The 20003-nt window shown below is 41.9% G+C and overlaps 1 protein-coding gene across 1 annotated transcript in view; it reads right to left on the bottom strand.

The window, feature by feature from the left end:
- Positions 1-5176: 5176 nt before the first annotated feature.
- Positions 5177-20003, bottom strand: part of TMEM154 (transmembrane protein 154) — a gene marked incomplete at its 5' end in the record, with an annotated part of 50591 nt that continues 35764 nt past the window's right edge. The window contains one exon of the mRNA XM_082838206.1: positions 5177-5212. Coding sequence (XP_082694332.1) covers positions 5197-5212 — 16 coding nt within the window. The 3' untranslated portion in view covers positions 5177-5196. The remainder of the gene's footprint in view (positions 5213-20003) is intronic.

The following is a 20003-nucleotide window of genomic DNA, read 5'->3' as shown; positions in this document are numbered from 1 at the left end:
AAAAAAAGAAAGAAAAAAATAAAATAAAAAGAAATAAACTTATTAATTTTTTAATTATTAAAAATAAAAAAAATTTAAAGTAATTTTAAAAAAAGAAAGAAAAAGAAGATAGCAACCAGACCCAAAAAAAAAAAAATCCACCACCAATGATAACAAGCACTAAAAATTATACTAAAAAATAAATAAATGGACAGACAGAACCCTAGGACAAATGGTAAAAGCAAATCTATACAGACAAAATCACACAAAGAAGCATACATATACACACTCACAAAAAGAGAAAAAGTTAAAAAATATATATCTATATATTAAATAAAAAAAGAAGAGAGTAACCAAATCAATAAACAAATCTACCAATGATAATAAACTCTAAATACTAAACTAAGATAAACATAAACCCAGAAACCAGTCAGTCACATACAGCAAACCCCAAGTCTACAGTTGCTCCTGAAGTCCACTGCCTCAGTTTTGGGATGATTCGTTGTCTATTCAGGTATTCCACAGATGTAGGGTACATCAAGGTGATTGTGGAGATTTAATCTGCTACTTCTGAGGCTGCTGGGAGAGATTTCCCTTTCTCTTCTTTGTTTGCACAGCTCCTGGGGTTCAGCTTTGGCTTGGCCCCGCCCCTGTGTGTAGGTCACATGAGGGCGTCTGTTCTTCGCTCAGACAGGATGGGGTTAAAGGAGCAGCTGATTCGGGGTCTCTGGCTCACTCAGGCCGGGGGGAGGGAGGGGGTATGGATGTGGGGCGAGCCTGCAGCGGCCGAGGCCAACATGATGCTGCATCAGCCTTGAGGTGCGCCATGTGTTCTCCCGGGGAAGTTGTCCCTGGATCACGGGACCCTGGCAGTGGCGGGCTGCACAGGCTCCAGGGAGGGGAGGTGTGGAGAGTGACCTGTGCTCGCACACAGGCTTCTTGGCGGTGGCAGCAGCAGCCTTAGCGTCTCATGCCCGTCTCTGGGGTCCACGCTGATAGCCACGGCTCGTGCCCGTCTCTGGAGCTCCTTTAGACTGTTCTCTGAATCCCCTCTCCTCACGCACCAGGAAACAAAGAGGGAAGAACAAGTCTCTTGCCTCTTTGGCAGATCCAGACTTTTCCCCGTACTCCCTCATAGCTAGCTGTGGTGCACTAACCCCCTTCAGGCTGTGTTCACACCGCCAACCCCAGTCCTCTCCCTGCACTCCGACCTCTCCCTGAAGCCTGAGCCTCAGCTCCCAGCCCTGCCCCTCCCCGGCGGTTGAACAGACAAGCCTCTCGGGCTGGTGAGTGCCGGTCGGCACCGATCCTCAATGCGGGAATCTCTCTGCTTTGCCCTCCGCACCCCTGTTGCTGTGCTCTCCTCCGCGGCTCTGAAGCTTCCCCCCTCCGCCACCCGCAGTCTCCGCCCACGAAGGGGCTCCTAGTGTGTGGAAACCTTTCCTCCTCCACAGCTCCCTCCCACTGGTGCAGGTCCCGTCCCTATCCTTTTGTTTCTGTTTTTTCGTTTTTCTTTTGCCCTACCCAGGTACGTGGGGAGTTTCTTGCCTTTGGGGAAGTCTGAGGTGTTCTTCCAGCGTTCAGTAGGTGTTCTGTAGGAGTCGTTCCACATGTAGATGTATTTCTGATGTATCTGTGGGGAGGAAGGTGATCTCTATGTCTTACTCGTCCGCTGTCTTGAATGTTCAGTCAACTGATCTTTACACTGGAAAAGATGTCACCTACTGTTTGTAGTATCTAGAGATCATTATCTTATTCCTTTCCATGCAGACCAAAGAAGTGAAAAATGTGATGAATAGGCTTTTTGTAAAAGTCTAGTTATTTATTTATAACCTACCAAAGGTCAATGATAATAATATGATGGCAATGAAGGAGGATGACTAACTGAGCCTTCTGCACCTGGAGACCAATTGGCACAGGACCCCATCCACCTTTGGTTGTCTTAAGCAGTTCAACATATATTTCTAATCTTGTACAGCAATGAGATTAAAGTCCTTATGTTACTGTAAGTACTTTGGTTTAAGAATTTAACTTCTTAAAATATCATTTCAGAAAGGGCTTAGAGTATCCATAGAGGTGATTTAAAAAGTTTTATTTTATATAATTGTATGGATTGCTGTCTCATGAATATGACGTATTATTTAGAAAAGATAAGAGGGCAAAAAACAATACAAACCCCACCAGATATCTACAAAAGGACTAAGAGGAAAATAAAATTTGGCTACTAGACAAGACAGTATCAAGGCAAGGTGAAAGAGCTGTTCAAAAAAATAAATAATTCAGGCAATTGGGTGTTTGGTTTTAGCAATTATTAATAACCAATTTGACTACTTCCACACCATACTAATATACGGTGACCTTTTGGTTATTGTAAGAGCAAAGAAATGTAATCTATGAATGAAGCTACTCTGGACCACCTATTGTAGATATTAAATAGACAGGCCAGAATTCATCCTGAGTGTGAAAAAGCAGCATGTGTAAATTTAATTCAGTAGAAAATGTCAGTGTTTTCCTCACAGTGAGAATTTCAGCCATGTCTTCCCAGTGTGAGCCATGTCTTATTGCTCTACTATATTCAGAATATGTACTAATTCTGACAGAAGTTGAAACTAATATGTACACTTTATGTTTACTCAACATAAGGGCCTTCTTACAGAGATGGTGAAAACTGATAGTTTAAACAACCAAAACAAATAAATAGACAAAAGTATTTTTTAAAGCACCCGTTTACATTGCTAGAGCTACAGGGGTGATCAGAAGTATCTGTCACCCCATGGATGTCAAGATTGATCCATGCTGTGTGTTCGCTGTTTGGATGACAATGATCTTCCCAGAGAGAGGAGTCACATCGCTGAGTTAAGACTGAGATTTTCACATATTTATTACAACAAGTTTCCTGAGGAGTTCAACAAGGCAATGTTGCTAACTTAGCTTACTTAATATGTACAAAAATACGATAAAATTTACACATTTGAAAATATTCTAAAGTCAGATTTTTCTCTGACTGGCTACCCAATTAGGGCAAATTATTAAGATTTTTACTAACAGTAATCTGAAACATAAAAATTAAGATTAGGTTTAAATACAATTCTTGGAATGATCATAATCTATGATGCCTCTTGACTGGACAGTAATAAAAAGATACAGAGCACTGAACTTTGGCTGTTTTGACTCATACTAATGTCATATATCTTGCCAGAGTAAACTCTTTTTTTAAAGTGCTTCGCACATGATGCAACTATAGAGGTTAGTACATTTTTCAGATATAAACACAATGACATACTGCTGAAGCTTGCTTCTTCTGGAATTTGAAGTCATTTCAAATACCGAATGAGAATATATGTACCATATCATAAAATATCACTTCATCAAAGTGAGACTCCAAGACCTCCTATCCTTCTCTGAACCGCTAAAGTCCATTATTTGATAGGGTTGGATGACGCTTACGGGCCTAAAAGTTCAGCAAAAATCTTAGCTACCTAGAGAAAGAAGAGACTCTTTACAGAGTCAAAATGTGGATGAGAAACAAGGTAACAAAACAGCCAGAAACGATGATTTGGAAAGTAGCGATTTTGGCATAAATATGTTGAGAGTCACTATGGACCACAAGTTGAATATGAATATGCAAAACAGCAAGGAAAACAAAACTGCCATATCAGGATGTGCTAAAGAGAATACAACAGACAGCTCTGTTGTGCTCCTGTACCATGAAGACTGTCTTTTGCCAAAGCTCTTTGCAACCCCGGGATGGCATAAGAGCAGTGGTTAAACACAGCCAGATAGTTCTATCTTTCACTGCGGTGGAAAGACCTCCCTGGCTTGGAATTCTGCCTTTAAAATTGTGGGCATAGTTCAGAGGCAAGTGCTGGTTAAAGGGATTCTGAAAAAAAGGACTGTTTTCGTTATGCATTAAGGCAGCCTTTCAAACACAAGACCCCAAATAACAGCAGCAAATATTTGGTGAACCTCAACCCCTCCTCCGTTTATATGCGGGGAGTAAGATACAGTTCTCATTCTTGGTTTCTTTCCTGGAATAAAACATTAGGTGCCGTGGAAGAGCTGAGGGCTCCTAATTTGCTAGATTGCTTTAAAGGTCAGAATTGGAAAATTAAGGATTAAATGGTGATTGATTTTACGTGAGTGGGAGTGATAACTAGGCCCTTCTGCATTTTGCACCATTGCTTCTAGCAGGAGGATGTCAACAAATATCACGTAGAATGTCATCTCTGATGACCGGTGGTGGCCTCCTGGGAGCTGCGTTGAGGACACGAGCCCTGGTCAGGCTGGCAGGAAAGATCCTGAGTATGAGGAAGGGTACCTGCCTCGGGCACAGACAGAGCCTATTGCTGGTCTGTTTGTTCCAAAAACCTTAACGATCTCAGAGACACAGAAGGTGGCAGAGGCGGCCCAGCTGAACACATCTATCCATACATCACACGCGAGGGAGTTGTGGTGAGGGCAGGGATGAGCTGTGGGGAAATGTGAACAAGCAGCTGATTTTCTCTGAGAAGGAAAACAGGTGCTCTTTCACTGAGAATTCCATTCCTCCCTCACCTGGCCAACTCAGGGTCAACACGTCCCCAAACAGCATCCCTTCAGGACTGTGGGCTCTCACACTGTGTCTCATGGCAGGTGGAAATGAGCTTACCCACCCCCTGGGATGGGGTCCACATTGAAACACTTGCTTTGTTTGCTGTCTATTCCATGACATAACTCACCTTGAGCAAAGTTCCCACTGAATGGAATTGACCTATCAGAGAACTTAACTCATGAGAGGAAATTATCCAAAGCTAGCTAGGTCGCAAGGTGACCCAGAAGGAAACCATAGACAGCTTCCTGATTTGTACCCTGAGGAATGAAGCAGAAAGGTAACAAGGGCTTGAGAGCGTGGCCAGGGTGATGGTACAGTCATCTAGAGGTTGGCTGGGCGGAGGAAACACCCACTGATAAGCGCTGACTGCATCTTATGGTTCCTCCACCCTCAGCGATGGATGGCAGCCACGCCTTTGCCCAGCACTTCTCAGTCGAGCATTCTTCCAAGTACAGGTGATGCACTGGGCGTTGGAAGAGTGGGCGCTGGAAGCAACAGCAAAAGGTTCTTGTGTTTACATTGATTTGAAATTAATTAAATTCGGATCCTCTTCATCCTCTGCTGGCAGGCCCAGCAGGCTCCCTCCGGGGCTGCTTTCTCTTGGAAAACATTAGCACCATTCAGTTTCAGGATTCATTGTCACTGCAAAAAACAGAACAATAGTATATTTCCAAGAAGCTACTGAGAGCTGGTCACTCGGCTATGGAGGTGACTCAGGATAACATAGCAGTCAGGGAGCCGACGGTGTCCAGATTACAATTTCTGAAACAAAGGTCAGTTCAGTTTGGATTTTATATCTGAACCCTGAGGAGGAAATCTAGGAAAGCCAAGAAATAATCCCTAGCTCTAGTTGTAATATCTTCCCCAGGGCTGATGTGGAGAGAACCAGATGGGGCCGGGGTTCCCCCTTTAAAGAAATCGGATCCCATTCTCTATGGATAGAAGCCAAACCGCCTTTTCTTTTTCCTTAAAAAAAAAAATTTCGATATGTTATTTTCTCTCAAGGGTTTGTGGTCCTGGCATGTTTTCAAAAGCCCATTTTTTTCCCAGGCACAGAGGATCTGGAAGTGCCTTCTCAGTGTCATTTAGAATTCAATCATCAGGCATCTTCAGGTGTGAGTAGACATAAGTTATGGACATGGTGTGTGGACATAACCATGCTAGCGGGCTAATTTCTGCTTTTGTTTCTCACTTGGCTCTCTCAGCCACAGGTCTGGCTCTATAGCTCTTTCCCAGTGAGACCATGTCTCCACCCAAGTCTCGTGGAAAGCAGACTACTTGACCTCCCGCACCTCCACCCGCTTTTTAAAAATTTTGTGTCCTTTCACCCAAATTCTAGCATGTCTCCACTTGAAGTGACCTGTGTTTCCAAGGAAGTGCCCGAATGACGATCATCAACAGGACCTGGTGTCTCCTTAGCTCAGAGGCTTGTAGAGGCTGCAATAGACCATGTTTTTCTGACTCCTACTTCAGTTCTCGCCTGCTCAGTGACACACCAGGTGTTTCCAAAAGGTCTCTGAAACAACTTGATAGATGATAGAGAGCCAGCTAGCTAGCTAGATGATAGAGAGCCAGCTAGCTAGCTAGATGATAGAGAGCCAGCTAGCTAGCTAGATGATAGAGAGCTAGCTAGCTAGCTAGATGATAGAGAGCTAGCTAGATAGCTAGATGATAGACAGCCAGCTAGCTAGATGATAGAGAGCCAGCTAGCTAGCTAGACGATAGAGTGCTAGCTAGCTAGATGATAGAGAGCTAGCTAGCTAGCTAGATGATACAGAGCTAGCTAGCTAGCTAGATGATAAAGAGCTAGCTAGATAGCTAGATGATAGAGAGCCAGCTAGCTAGCTAGCCAGCTAGCTAGATGATAAAGAGCTAGCTAGCTAGATGATAGAGAGCCAGCTAGCTAGCTAGATGATAGAGAGCCAGCTAGCTAGCTAGATGATAGAGAGCCAGCTAGCTAGCTAGATGATAGAGAGCCAGCTAGCTAGCTAGATGATAGAGAGCCAGCTAGCTAGCTAGATGATAGAGAGCCAGCTAGCTAGCTAGATGATAGAGAGCCAGCTAGCTAGCTAGATGATACAGAGCTAGCTAGCTAGCTAGATGATAAAGAGCTAGCTAGATAGCTAGATGATAGAGAGCCAGCCAGCTAGATGATAGAGAGCCAGCTAGCTAGCTTGATGATAGAGTGCTAGCTAGCTAGCTAGATGATAAAGAGCTAGCTAGATAGCTAGATGATAGACAGCCAGCTAGCTAGATGATAGAGAGCCAGCTAGCTAGCTAGATGATATAGTGCTAGCTAGCTAGATGATAGAGAGCTAGCTAGCTAACTAGATGATAGAGAGCTAGCTAGCTAGCTAGATGATAGAGAGCTAGCTAGCTAGCTAGCTAGCTAGATCTAGCCAAGAAAGAGGAGGAGAGACATTGTGTATGTGTTTGTGTGTCTGTGTCTGTGTTGTGAAGACAGGGGGAAGAAGCTGTGACCAGGAAGGCTGACCAATGGGAAAGAAAGGGGAAAGCAGACATGGACAAAAGGACAACTTCTATAGGAAAACTTATTTAATGGAAACCTGACTGCAAATGAAGACATTCTTTATCTGAAGAACGAACGTAACAACCCGTTTCATAAGTCACACTGAACAGCTCTTAAACTGGGCAAGGAGGCTTCCTTTCTTGGAAATTGGGTGGTAGCAAGATAATATTTCTGAGATCCAGGAGTTCATCTCTATGGAGCATAAGTCCCTGAAGTGCATGTTTTCCTTCTGTGGCCTTATCTTGACATTTCAGCTACTCTAAGCAGACCAAAATACAAGGCTGTACAGCAATGGACACAATCCCTCGTTTGTCCACAACATTAATCTGTGTCCAGCAGTTAAAATAGAAGTGATTTTTAAAGTTAATTATTATAAGACCAATCCATATTCATTGTTGAAAAAATACAAAATACAAATAAGCCAAATAAAAATACTAACAACCTCACTACAGTTAACATTTTGGTATTTATTCTTCCAAACTTTTTTCTGTGATAATGATATATATTCTTTTTGTACAAAAATGGAATTATGTTATGCATATTGTTCTGTAATCTGCTTTTCTCACTCTCATTCATATATAGACTTCTTTTCTGGCTAATAAATATACCATATCTTTTTAATTGGCTATAGAGCACACCATTGTCTCACATTGTCTCACCAAGAACATTATTTTTAGGCATATCCTTATTGTTAAACATTTAAGCTATTTCCAACTTATAATTTTTATTTATTATAAAAATTGCTACATTTTTGCATGCTTCCAGTTGTTACCTTTGCATAAATATCTAGAAGAGGAATTGCTAGGTTAAAATGTATAAAATTTTAAAGCTTGACCAGCCCATTGTCCAATTACCCCCCTTCCCTAGAAATTTACCTTCTCTTGACACTTTCCTTTAGGGAAATATCCTTTCCCCAACATTCTTTTTTTTTTTTTTTTTTTTTTATTGGAGTATAATTGCTTTACAATGGTATGTTAGTTTCAGCTTCACAACAAAATGAATCAGTTATATATATATACATATATTCCCATATCTCTTCCCGCTTGCGTCTCCCTCCCTCCCACCCTCCCTATCCCACCCCTCCAGGCGGTCACAAAGCACCGAGCTGATCTCCCTGTGCTATGCGGCTGCTTCCCACTAGCTATCTACCTTACGTTTGGTAGTGTATATATGTCCATGCCTCTTTATCGCTTTGTCATCGTTTACCCTTCCCCCTCCCCATAGCCTCAAGTCCATTCTCTAGTAAGTCTGTGTCTTTATTCCTGTTTCACCCCTAGGTTTTTCATGACATTTTTTTTTTTTAAATTCCATACATATGTGTTAGCATACGGTATTTGTCTCTCTCTTTCTGACTTACTTCACTCTGTATGACAGACTCTAGGTCTATCCACCTCATTACAAATAGCTCAATTTCGTCTCTTTTTATGGCTGAGTAATATTCCATTGTATATATGTGCCACATCTTCTTTATCCATTCATCCGATGATGGACACTTAGGTTGTTTCCATCTCTGGGCTATTGTAAATAGAGCTGCAATGAACATTTTGGTACATGACTCTTTTTGAATTATGGTTTTCTCAGGGTATATGCCCAGTAGTGGGATTGCTGGGTCATATGGTAGTTCTATTTGTAGCTTTTTAAGGAACCTCCATACTGTTCTCCACAGTGGCTGTATCAATTTACATTCCCACCAACAGTGTAAGAGGGTTCCCTTTTCTCCACACCCTCTCCAGCATTTATTGTTTCTAGATTTTTTGATGATGGCCATTCTGACTGGTGTGAGATGATATCTCATTGTAGTTTTGATTTGCATTTCTCTCATGATTAGTGATGTTGAGCATTCTTTCATGTGTTTGTTGGCACTCTGTATATCTTCTTTGGAGAAATGTCTATTTAGGTCTTCTGCCCATTTTTGGATTGGGTTGTTTGTTTTTTTGTTATTAAGCTGCATGAGCTGCTTATAAATTTTGGAGATCAATCCTTTGTCAGTTGCTTCATTTGCAAATATTTTCTCCCATTCTGAGGGTTGTCTTTTGGTCTTCTTTATGGTCTCCTTTGCTGCGCAAAAGCTTTTAAGTTTCATTAGGTCCCATTTGTTTACTCTTGTTTTTATTTCCATTTCTCTAGGAGGTGGGTCAAAAAGGACCTTGCTGTGATTTATGTCATAGAGTGTTCTGCCTATGTTTTCCTCTAAGAGTTTGATAGTTTCTGGCCTTACATTTAGGTCTTTAATCCATTTTGAGCTTATTTTTGTGTACGGTGTTAGGGAGTGATCTAATTTCATACTTTTACATGTAGCTGTCCAGTTTTCCCAGCACCACTTATTGAATAGGCTGTCCTTTCTCCACTGTACATTTCTGCCTCCTTTGTCAAAGATAAGGTGACCATATGTGCGTGGGTTTATCTCTGGGCTTTCTATCCTGTTCCATTGATCTATCTTTCTGTTTTTGTGCCAGTACCATACCGTCTTGATAACTGTAGCTTTGTAGTATAGTCTGAAGTCTGGGAGCCTGATTCCTCCAGTTCCTTCTTTCGTTCTCAAGATTGCTTTGGCTATTCGGGGTCTTTTGTGTTTCCATACAAATTGCAAAATTTTTTGTTCTAGTTCTGTGAAAAATGCCAGTGGTAGTTTGATAGGGATTGCATTGAATCTATAGATTGCTTTCGGTAGTAGAGTCATTTTCACAATGTTGATTCTTCCAATCCAAGAACATGGTATATCTCTCCATCTATTTGTATCATCTTTAATTTCTTTCATCAGGGTCTTATAATTTTCTGCATACAGATCTTTTGTCTCCTTAGGTAGGTTTATTCCTAGATATTTTATTCTTTTTGTTGCAATGGTAAATGGGAGTGTTTTCTTGATTTCACTTTCAGATTTTTCATCATTAGTATATAGGAATGCCAGAGATTTCTGTGCATTAATTTTGTATCCTGCCACTTTACCAAATTCATTGATTAGCTCTAGTAGTTTTCTGGTAGCATCTTTAGGGTTCTCTATGTACAGGATCATGTCATCTGCAAACAGTGACAGCTTTACTTCTTCTTTTCCGATTTGGATTCCTTTTATTTCCTTTTCTTCTCTGACTGCTGTGGCTAAAACTTCCAAAACTATGTTGAATAAGAGTGGTGAGAGTGGGCAACCTTGTCTTGTTCCTGATCTTAGTGGAAATGCTTTCAGTTTTTCACCATTGAGGATGATGTTTGCTGTGGGCTTGTCATATATGGCCTTTATTATGTTGAGGAAAGTTCCCTCTATGCCTACTTTCTGCAGGGTTTTTATCATAAATGGGTGTTGAATTTTGTCAAAAGCTTTCTCTGCATCTATTGAGATGATCATATGGTTTTTCTCCTTCAGTTTGTTAATATGGTTTATCACATTGATAGATTTGCGTATATTGAAGAATCCTTGCATTCCTGGAATAAACCCCACTTGATCATGGTGTATGATCTTTTTAATGTGCTGTTGGATTCTGTTTGCTAGTATTTTGTTGAGGATTTTTGCATCTATGTTCATCAGTGATATTGGCCTGTAGTTTTCTTTCTTTGTGACATCCTTGTTTGGTTTTGGTATCAAGGTGATGGTGGCCTCGTAGAAGGAGTTTGGGAGTGTTCCTCCCTCTGCTATATTTTGGAAGAGTTTGAGAAGGATAGGTGTTAGCTCTTCTCTAAATGTTTGATAGAATTCGCCTGTGAAGCCATCTGGTCCTGGGCTTTTCTTTGTTGGAAGATTTTTAATCACAGTTTCAATTTCAGTGCTTGTGATTGGTCTGTTCATATTTTCTATTTCTTCCTGATTCAGTCTTGGCAGGTTGTGCCTTTCTAAGAATTTGTCCATTTCTTCCAGATTGTCCATTTTATTGGCATAGAGTTGCTTGTAGTAATCTCTCATGATCTCTTTTATTTCTGCAGTGTCAGTTGTTACCTCTCCTTTTTCATTTCTAATTCTATTGATTTGGGTCTTCTCCCTTTTTTTCTTGATGAGTCTGGCTAGTGGTTTATCTATTTTGTTTATCTTCTCAAAGAACCAGCTTTTAGTTTTATTGATCTTTGCTATTGTTTCCTTCATTTCTTTTTCATTTATTTCTGATCTGATTTTTATGATTTCTTTCCTACTGCTAGCTTTGGGGTTTTTTTGTTCTTCTTTCTCTAATTGCTTGAGGTGCAAGGTTAGGTTGTTTATTCGAGATGCTTCCTGCTTCTTAAGGTGGGCTTGTATTGCTATAAACTTCCCCCTTAGAACTGCTTTTGCTGCATCCCACAGGTTTTGGGTCGTTGTGTCTCCATTGTCATTTGTTTCTAGGTATTTTTTGATTTCCTCTTTGATTTCTTCAGTGATCACTTCATTATTAAGTAGTGTATTGTTTAGCCTCCATGTGTTTGTATTTTTTACAGATCTTTTCCTGTAATTGATATCTAGTCTCATGGCATTGTGGTCAGAAAAGATACTTGATACAATTTCAATTTTCTTAAATTTACCAAGGCTTGATTTGTGACCCAAGATATGATCTATCCTGGAGAATGTTCCATGAGCACTTGAGAAAAATGTGTATTCTGTTGTTTTTGGATGGAATGTCCTATAAATATCAATTAACTCCATCTCGTTTAATGTATCATTTAAAGCTTGTGTTTCCTTATTTATTTTCATTTTGGATGATCTGTCCATTGGTGAAAGTGGGGTGTTAAAGTCCCCTACTATGAATGTGTTACTGTCGATTTCCCCTTTTATGGTTGTCAGTATTTGCCTTATGTATTGAGGTGCACCTATGTTGGGTGCATAAATATTTACAATTGTTATATCTTCCTCTTGGATTGATCCCTTGATCATTATGTAGTGTCCTTCTTTGTCTCTTCTAATAGTCTTTGTTTTAAAGTCTATTTTGTCTGATATGAGAATTGCTACTCCAGCTTTCTTTTGGTTTCCACTTGCATGAAATACCTTTTTCCATCCCCTTACTTTCAGTCTGTATGTGTCTCTAGGTCTGAAGTGGGTCTCTTGTAGACAGCAAATATATGGGTCTTGTTTTTGTATCCATTCAGCCAATCTGTGTCTTTTGGTGGGAGCATTTAGTCCATTTACATTTAAGGTAATTATCGATATGTGTGTTCCTATTCCCATTTTCTTCATTGTTTTGGGTTTGTTATTGTAGGTCCTTTCCTTCTTTTGTGTTTCTTGCCTAGAGAAGTTCCTTTAGCAGTTGTTGTAGAGCTGGTTTGGTGGTGCTGAACTCTCTCAGCTTTTGCTTGTCTGTAAAGGTTTTAATTTCTCCATCAAATCTGAATGAGATCCTTGCTGGGTAGAGTAATCTTGGTTGCAGGTTTTTCTCCTTCAACACTTTCAATATGTCCTGCCACTCCCTTCTGGCTTGCAGAGTTTCTGCTGAAAGATCAGCTGTTAACCTTATGGGGATTCCCTTGTGTGTTATTTGTTGTTTTTCCCTTGCTGCTTTTAATATGTTTTCTTTGTATTTAATTTTTGACAGTTTGATTAATATGTGTCTTGGCGTATTTCTCCTTGGATTTATCCTGTATGGGACTCTCTGTGCTTCCTGGACTTGATTAACTATTTCCTTTCCCATATTAGGGAAGTTTTCAACTATAATCTCTTCAAATATTTTCTCAGTCCCTTTCTTTTTCTCTTCTTCTTCTGGAACCCCTATAATTCGAATGTTGGTGCGTTTAATGTTGTCCCAGAGGTCTCTGAGACTGTCCTCAGTTCTTTTCATTCTTTTTTCTTTATTCTGCTCTGCAGTAGTTATTTCCACTATTTTATCTTCCAGGTCACTTATCCGTTCTTCTGCCTCAGTTATTCTGCTATTGATCCCATCTAGAGTACTTTTAATTTCATTTATTGTGTTGTTCATCGTTGCTTGTTTCATCTTTAGTTCTTCTAGGTCCTTGTTAACTGATTCTTGCAATTTGTCCATTCTATTGTCCATTCTATCTCCAAGATTTCGGATCAACCTTACTATCATTATTCTGAATTCTTTTTCAGGTAGACTGCCTATTTCCTCTTCATTTGTTAGGTCTGGTGGGTTTTTATCTTGCTCCTTCATCTGCTGTGTGTTTTTCTGTCTTTTCATTTTGCTTATCTTACTGTGTTTGGGGTCTCCTTTTTTTTTTTTTGCAGGCTGAAGGTTCGTAGTTCCTGTTGTTTTTTGTGTCTGTCCCCAGTGGCTAAGGTTGGTTCAGTGGGTTGTGTAGGCTTCCTGGTGGAGGGGACTAGTGCCTGTGTTCTGGTGTATGAGGCTGGATCCTGTCTTTCTGGTGGGCAGGTCCACGTCTGGTGGTGTGTTTTGGGGTGTCTGTAGACTTATTATGATTTTGGGCAGCCTCTCTGCTAATGGGTGGGGTTGTGTTCCTGTCTTGCTAGTTGTTTGGCATAGGATGTCCAGCACTGTAGCTTGCTGGTCGTTGAGTGAAGCTGGGTGCTGGCGTTGAGATGGAGATATCTCGGAGATTTTTGCTGTTTGATATTATGTGCAGCTGGGAGGCCTCTTGTGGACCAGTGTCCTGAAGTTGGCTCTCCCACCTCAGAGGCACAGCACTGAGTCCTGGCTGCAGCACCAAGAGCCTTTCATCCACAGGGCTCCTTAATTTGGGATGATTCGTTGTCTATTCAGGTATTCCACAGATGCAGGGTATATCAAGTTGATTGTGGAGCTTTAATCCGCTGCTTCTGAGGCTGCTGGAAGAGATTTCCCTTTCTCTTCTTTGTTCTCACAGTTCCCAGGGGCTCAGCTTTGGATTTGGCCCCGCCTGTGCTTGTAGGTCGCCGGAGGGCGTCTGTTCTTTGCTCAGACAGGACGGGGTTAAAGGAGCCGCTGATTCGGAGGCTCTGGCTCACCCAGGCCGGGGGGTAGGGAGGGTCACGGAGTGCAGGGCGGGCCTGCAGCGGCAGAGGACTGCGTGACGCTGCAGCCTGAGGCACGCCGTGCGCTCTCCCGGGGGAGCCGTCCCCGGATCCCGGGACCCCGGCAGCGGCGGGCTGCACAGGCTCCCCGGAAGGGCGTGTGGCTAGTGACCTGCGCTCGCACACAGGCCTCCTGGCGGCGGCAGCAGCGGCCTTAGCGTCCCATGTCCGTCTCTGGGCTCCGCACTCTTAGCCGCGGCTCGCGCCCGTCTCCGGAGCTCTCCCAAGCAGCGTTCCCAATCCCCCCTCCTCGTGCACCAGGAAACAAAGAGGGACGTAAAAGTCTCTTGCCTCTTCGGCAGGTCCAGACCCCTCCCCAGACTCTCTCCCGGCCATCCGCGGCGCACCAACGCCCTGCAGGCTGTGTTCACGCCGCCAACCTGGCGCTCCGACAAAAGCCGGAGCCTCAGCTCCCAGTCCCGCCCGCCCCGGCGGGCGAGCAGACAAGCCTCTCGGCTGGTGAGTGCCGGTCGGCCCGATCCTCTGCGCTGGAATCTCTCCGCTTTGCCCTCCGCACCCCTGTTGCTGTGCTCTCCTCCGCGGCTCCCAAGCTCCCCCACTTCGCCTCCCGAAGTCTCCACCCGCGAAGGGGCTCCTAGTGTGTGGACACTTTTCCTCCTTCACAGCTCTCTCCCGCTGGTGCAGGACCCGTCCCTATTCTTTTGTCTCTGTTTAGTTTTTTCTTTTGCCCTAACCAGGTACGTGGGGGGTTCCTTGCCTTTTGGGAGGTCTGAGGTCTTCTGCCAGCATTCAGTAGGTGCTCCGTAGGAGTTGTTCCACGCGTAGATGTATTTCTGGTGTATCTGTGGAGAGGAAGGTGATCTCCGCGTCTTACTCTTCCGCCATCTTCCCGGAACTCCTCTCCCCAACATTCTAATACTGGATATTATTATTTTTAGCTTTTGTAAATTCAATAGGTGAAAATAATCTAATATTTACCTTAATATATTCTTGGGTTACTTTTTTTTGTTACTAGGAAGACTAAAGTTTTTTTCAAAGCTCTGTTGGTAATTTTAATTTCTTCTTTTGCCAAACTGCTTATTAATATTCTTTGCCCATATGGGACATTATCTTTTTATTGATTTATGTATTAATAATAATTCCTTGTTCATCATACATATCGCATATACTTTCCCCCAATTTGTCATTTTCCTCCTAATTTTATATTGTGTTTTTGGAAGTATAAAAAATTTGAGTTTTTAATGTAGTTAAGTCTATCCTTTTCTGATATGGTTTCTGACTGTGTGTCATGTTTTCAACCAGACCTCACCTTACAGTTATAATATTTATCTTTAATTTTTCTGGATTTTCTTTCTTTCTTTTTCACATATAAACTTATCCGGAGTCTATTTTACTCTAAAGTGTGAGGTCGAGTTCTAAATTTTCCCTCCCAATGTTAGTCAGTTGTTTTAAGACTATTTACTGAATAATCCACTTGCTATGAATTGCTACTTTTATAATATATTAAATGTTTACATATACTTGAGGCTGTTTTGAATATACTGTTCTATGCCAGTAATACTTATTTGGTTCTGGGTATACACAGTTTTAATTATTGGAGCATGTTCCCTGCAAATCCACCTCCCCACACACAATTGTTCTTTTTCCTTCTTTTAGAATTACCCTATCTGTGCACAATTATTCTCCCAGATGAAATGCTCATTGGGATCTTTAAAAGACTAAGTTGAATTTAAAAGGATAATTTTCACACTGTTGAGTCTTTCATTCAGAAACACAGTACGTCTCTCTCCATTTGTTTATATCTTTGATGTCCCTCCATAAAAATTGGAACAATTTCTTTTTATATTATCCATACATTTTTGGATTAAGTTTTTGCCTAGGTATTTCTCTTCTTGGGCTGCTTCTATGGTTGAGCCAAATGCTGGCGTGTGCTCATGGTGGCTTTTTGAGCCCAGGGTCAGGTGGGCAGAGCTTAAATCAGGGCTCAGCCACTTTCTCGCTGTGTGACCTTGAGCAAGTTAACATTTCTTAGCCCATCTCATCTGCAAAACATGCATAATAATACCACGTGCCTTAGAAGGCAGTTGGAAAAAAATCAATGAGAAAATGTAGGCGAAGCTCTATGCCACGGGCCCGACCTCCAGACACATGAACGGGCATTCTGATTTTGCTAGATTCTATGCTAGTAAATGTTCAGTTAAACACAAGCTTGAACATTGCTTCAAATATCCACAGCCTTTAAGAAACCATCTTCCAAAACAAACTTTCAGTTTCTGAGGACAGTGTAACCTCAATGCGGTTTGTTTAGAACGCTCTACAAACATTATGAAGGCTTAGAGTGTGACACTGCCCACCAACCAGAACCCATTCATTTAAAGCATCAAAGAGCACAGGACCTCATGCATGATACGTGTGGAACTTATGTGCATATAGATCTGGCCACTGACAACGTGCCAGGCCCGCCACACCAGAGACAGTCCCAGTGTGGGTACAAGTTGCTTCAGCAGTGGGTCAGCAGGTCATTCCTAGTGTCGCAACTCTCACACGCGATTTTCACCGGTGGTGTGATGGCCAACGTGCCTGTTAGTAAGTCAGCAACCCGGGACCTGGCTCCCCACCCATGCCCGAGCCTGGAGGCATTATTCTCCCTCACGCTCGTTCCTTTATTGAGTTAGATGTGTTCCCTGCTATCTTTGTGGCTATTTATCATCTCTGTGAAATGATCGAATCAGCCCTGATGTTTCCAGCTCTGGCAAATGCTAGAATTCCCTGTTAAAAATATCTTGGCAAACTGCCACAGAATTGCAACAAATAAAATCAGTGATCCCGCTTCAAACCTCTGTTGTTTGCCTTGATGTTAATTCGTAAGGCTTTGGTCACTTATCTGTGACAGCAGCACGAGTGAGTGATTTTTCTCAGAGGGTTATATGTAGATATTTTAAGAATGTGGGGTAGCTTTCCAAAAAGCTGTATAGTAACAAGCCTCCAAACTGTAAAAAACCAATTGAATTGATTAAAAAGCATCATCTGATGATTTTTAAGAAAGCATTTAAGTGGAACGCCACCAGTTAAATGAGGAGGTGCAATTGTAACACGTGGTTTCATAACCGCCCCTTGGTTGCAGTCAGGATCAGATAAGCCATCTTTGTCCTTCTGACCAGTTTACCTTGTAACAATCCCTCTTTCTGACCACAGCTAATGTTGCCTGCCTCCCAAGATGTAATAAACCTATGCTAAACCTTTCTCTAATGATGATGCTCTCTAACTTGGTTTGGGGAGGAGTGCAAAGTTCAGTTTAGCACAAAGTCACGGAACAGTTAGATCATGCTCTCTTCCGCGTCATCAATAGAACGTCCCTTCTCCTTCCCGTAAGAGGCCTGCCCAGGTGGAATTATAGAGACGAGAATCTGGCTGCCATCAGAGCCAGGCCCAGAATTGGTCCAAGACACATAGATCATGCCCACGGTGTAGACACAATCTGGGCTAGTATTCAAACGAGGCTGTGGTGTATTGAATTTAGTGCATCTTCTCTCACCCACCACAGACAGGCATAGACACACACATATACACACACCCCTACATGTTAACCATGTCATTTGAGGTTAGCATCCTGCAGGATTATAAACTGTTACTTTGTATCCCTCATGATACTTAGCTCGGATTTGAGGGAAATCAGTTGGCACTTAATATACTTAATATTTAATACTTGTTGACTTTTAAATGACTAGAGGGACTGGAGAGAAAAAGAGGAAGGAAACTCATAAAGTAATTGGAAGCGGCCACAGAGATTTACTGGAGTGGAGAGGCCAGAACAGTTCACACAAAACTGCTGTTTTCTTGCAATTCATGGTTCAGTCTTGTCAATGTCTGCACTGCATCAGCCACCGAAGACTTTCATAGTTGGCCTCATGGTGGATGGCTTTCTTGCTACTAAGGGTTCTTTTTAAAAGTTTCTAATTTGTCTTTTCATTTATGGAATATCTCTTTTATTTTAACTAATTAGTCAAAGAAAAGGAAAATCCAATTTTAAACTCTTCTCTAGATTGAGCTTCATCAAAAACTTGCTGTGCAAACTTGGACAAATCACTTAACCTCTCTGATTTCCAGGTTTACTCAGATGGATTGTTTCATTTTTAGCTGGTTGTCTTGGCATGATGTGGACAATGCCAGGCAAATATTAGGCACTCAATAAGTATATTTGAAAAATTACACTGACGATCATACTTTCTCCAAAAAAACACAAAGAGAAGGGAAGAAACGGAGAAATTCAAAAAATTCTCTATTAAGCTAACCTGCATTTTCCTGAAAAATACTAAAGTGATACATTTTTATAATATTATTGAGCTCAGACATGAATCATAAAATGAACAATGGAGGGCTTCCCTGGTGGCGCATTAGTTGAGAATCTGTCTGCTGATGCAGGGGACATGGGTTCGAGCCCTGGTCTGGGAGGATCCCACATGCCGCGGAGCAATTAGGCCCGTGAGCCACAGTTACTGAGCCTGCGCGTCTGGAGCCTGTGCTCCGCAACAAGAGATGCCACAATAGTGAGAGGCCCGCGCACCGCGATGAAGAGTGGCCCCCGCTTGTCACAACCAGAGAAAGCCCTCGCACAGAAACCAAGACCCAACACAGCCAAAAATAAATAAATTAATAAAAATACATTGGTGTCTGAGTCTCACACCCGAGATTCTTAAAAAAATAAAAAAGAACAATGGAATTATTACAAAAGCAGAACAGGTATACTGTTACTTACCTTCTTTGACTTGGTTAATTTCCTAGGTAGTAGTAGCTAGGTATCTGGTATCTAGAATAAGTGTCTTATTATTGTTGTTATTACTGTACTTTCAAATTTATAAATTAACTTGGATGAAATCTAATTCTCCCCCAATCTTTCCCAATGCTGTTACTCAACATAAAATCATCACTGTGGCCAACAGGCATAAAGGGAAAGAAGATGTGCGCTTGGCTAATATTTGCAATTCCTTTTCTGTGGTCATTCACCTAAGCTTGCAGAGGCAGAAACACCACGCTTTCAGGAAATTGTCTAGTTATAAAGGCCTCAGGAAGAAGGAAGAGACTGCCCAGACTGTAAGCACCAAGATGAAAGGAATTCCATCTTGTTTTTGCCACTGTCGAGTGGCATTAGAGAAGGTATTGTAAGGATGGGGGTAGACAATAAGGGAGTGAATTCTTTCAAGACAATTTAAACAATAATAAAACCAACTCAATGGATCTGTTTTTTGTTATCAACACACGCTGGCAAGGCTGAACAATGTCGGTGATGAAATTCTCTTCAACTCTAGGGCAGACCTCAGCTCCACCCTGCCCACCCCTTGGACACTGTTCCACTGACACTGTTCCCAGTACCCCATACGTTGCCTGGCACATAACATGTACGAATTATACGGAAAAATGCTAAGGTGGGAAATAAGGATATAGAATTCCTCTTCCCCCACCATTCCTTTGCTGTCTTTTCCCACTGATTTTTTTGAAAACATGAAAACCATACTTTAAACTTCCCATGGTACTTTGCACATCCCTGGCCCTTATTAAAATCCTGTGCTAAATTTCAGATTCCACAGCTCAAGGAAAATGTCCACTCAGTGAGGACAAGGCAAAGTAAGGAGAAACTGCTGGCTAATGGGATGTGTGGGAAAAGTCCGGAAAGACCTGAGATTATGGACCTGAACAAGAGAAGGTGAAGGGTTGAAGTCTGCACACGATGTAGTGCATTAAGTGTAGGATGGTGACCAGATCACCTCGTTTTTCCCAGGATCAGAGTGGACTTTATGGATAACAAAGGCTCTATGTCACAGTGTCCTTCTAGCATCAAGAAGTAAATGGATTCCAGAAGTCTTAGTTCCCCATCCTCCTGCTAGTCCAAGCAGGATGGGGAAGTGTGTTTTCCACAAAGTTCAATCTGCAGTGACTGTTATATACTTTCTGAAGCATTAGAGTCACCCGTATACTGCTTAGACGGTAGAGGAAGGATGATTCACAGAGGTCAAAACCACTGGGGAACTTTG

This window comes from Leucopleurus acutus, assembly GCF_964270905.1.
Source record: "Leucopleurus acutus genome assembly, chromosome: 4".
NCBI lineage: Eukaryota > Metazoa > Chordata > Mammalia > Artiodactyla > Delphinidae > Leucopleurus > Leucopleurus acutus.
The sequence above is the reverse complement of the archived record's forward strand: the minus strand, read 5'-3'. Positions and strand labels throughout refer to the sequence as shown.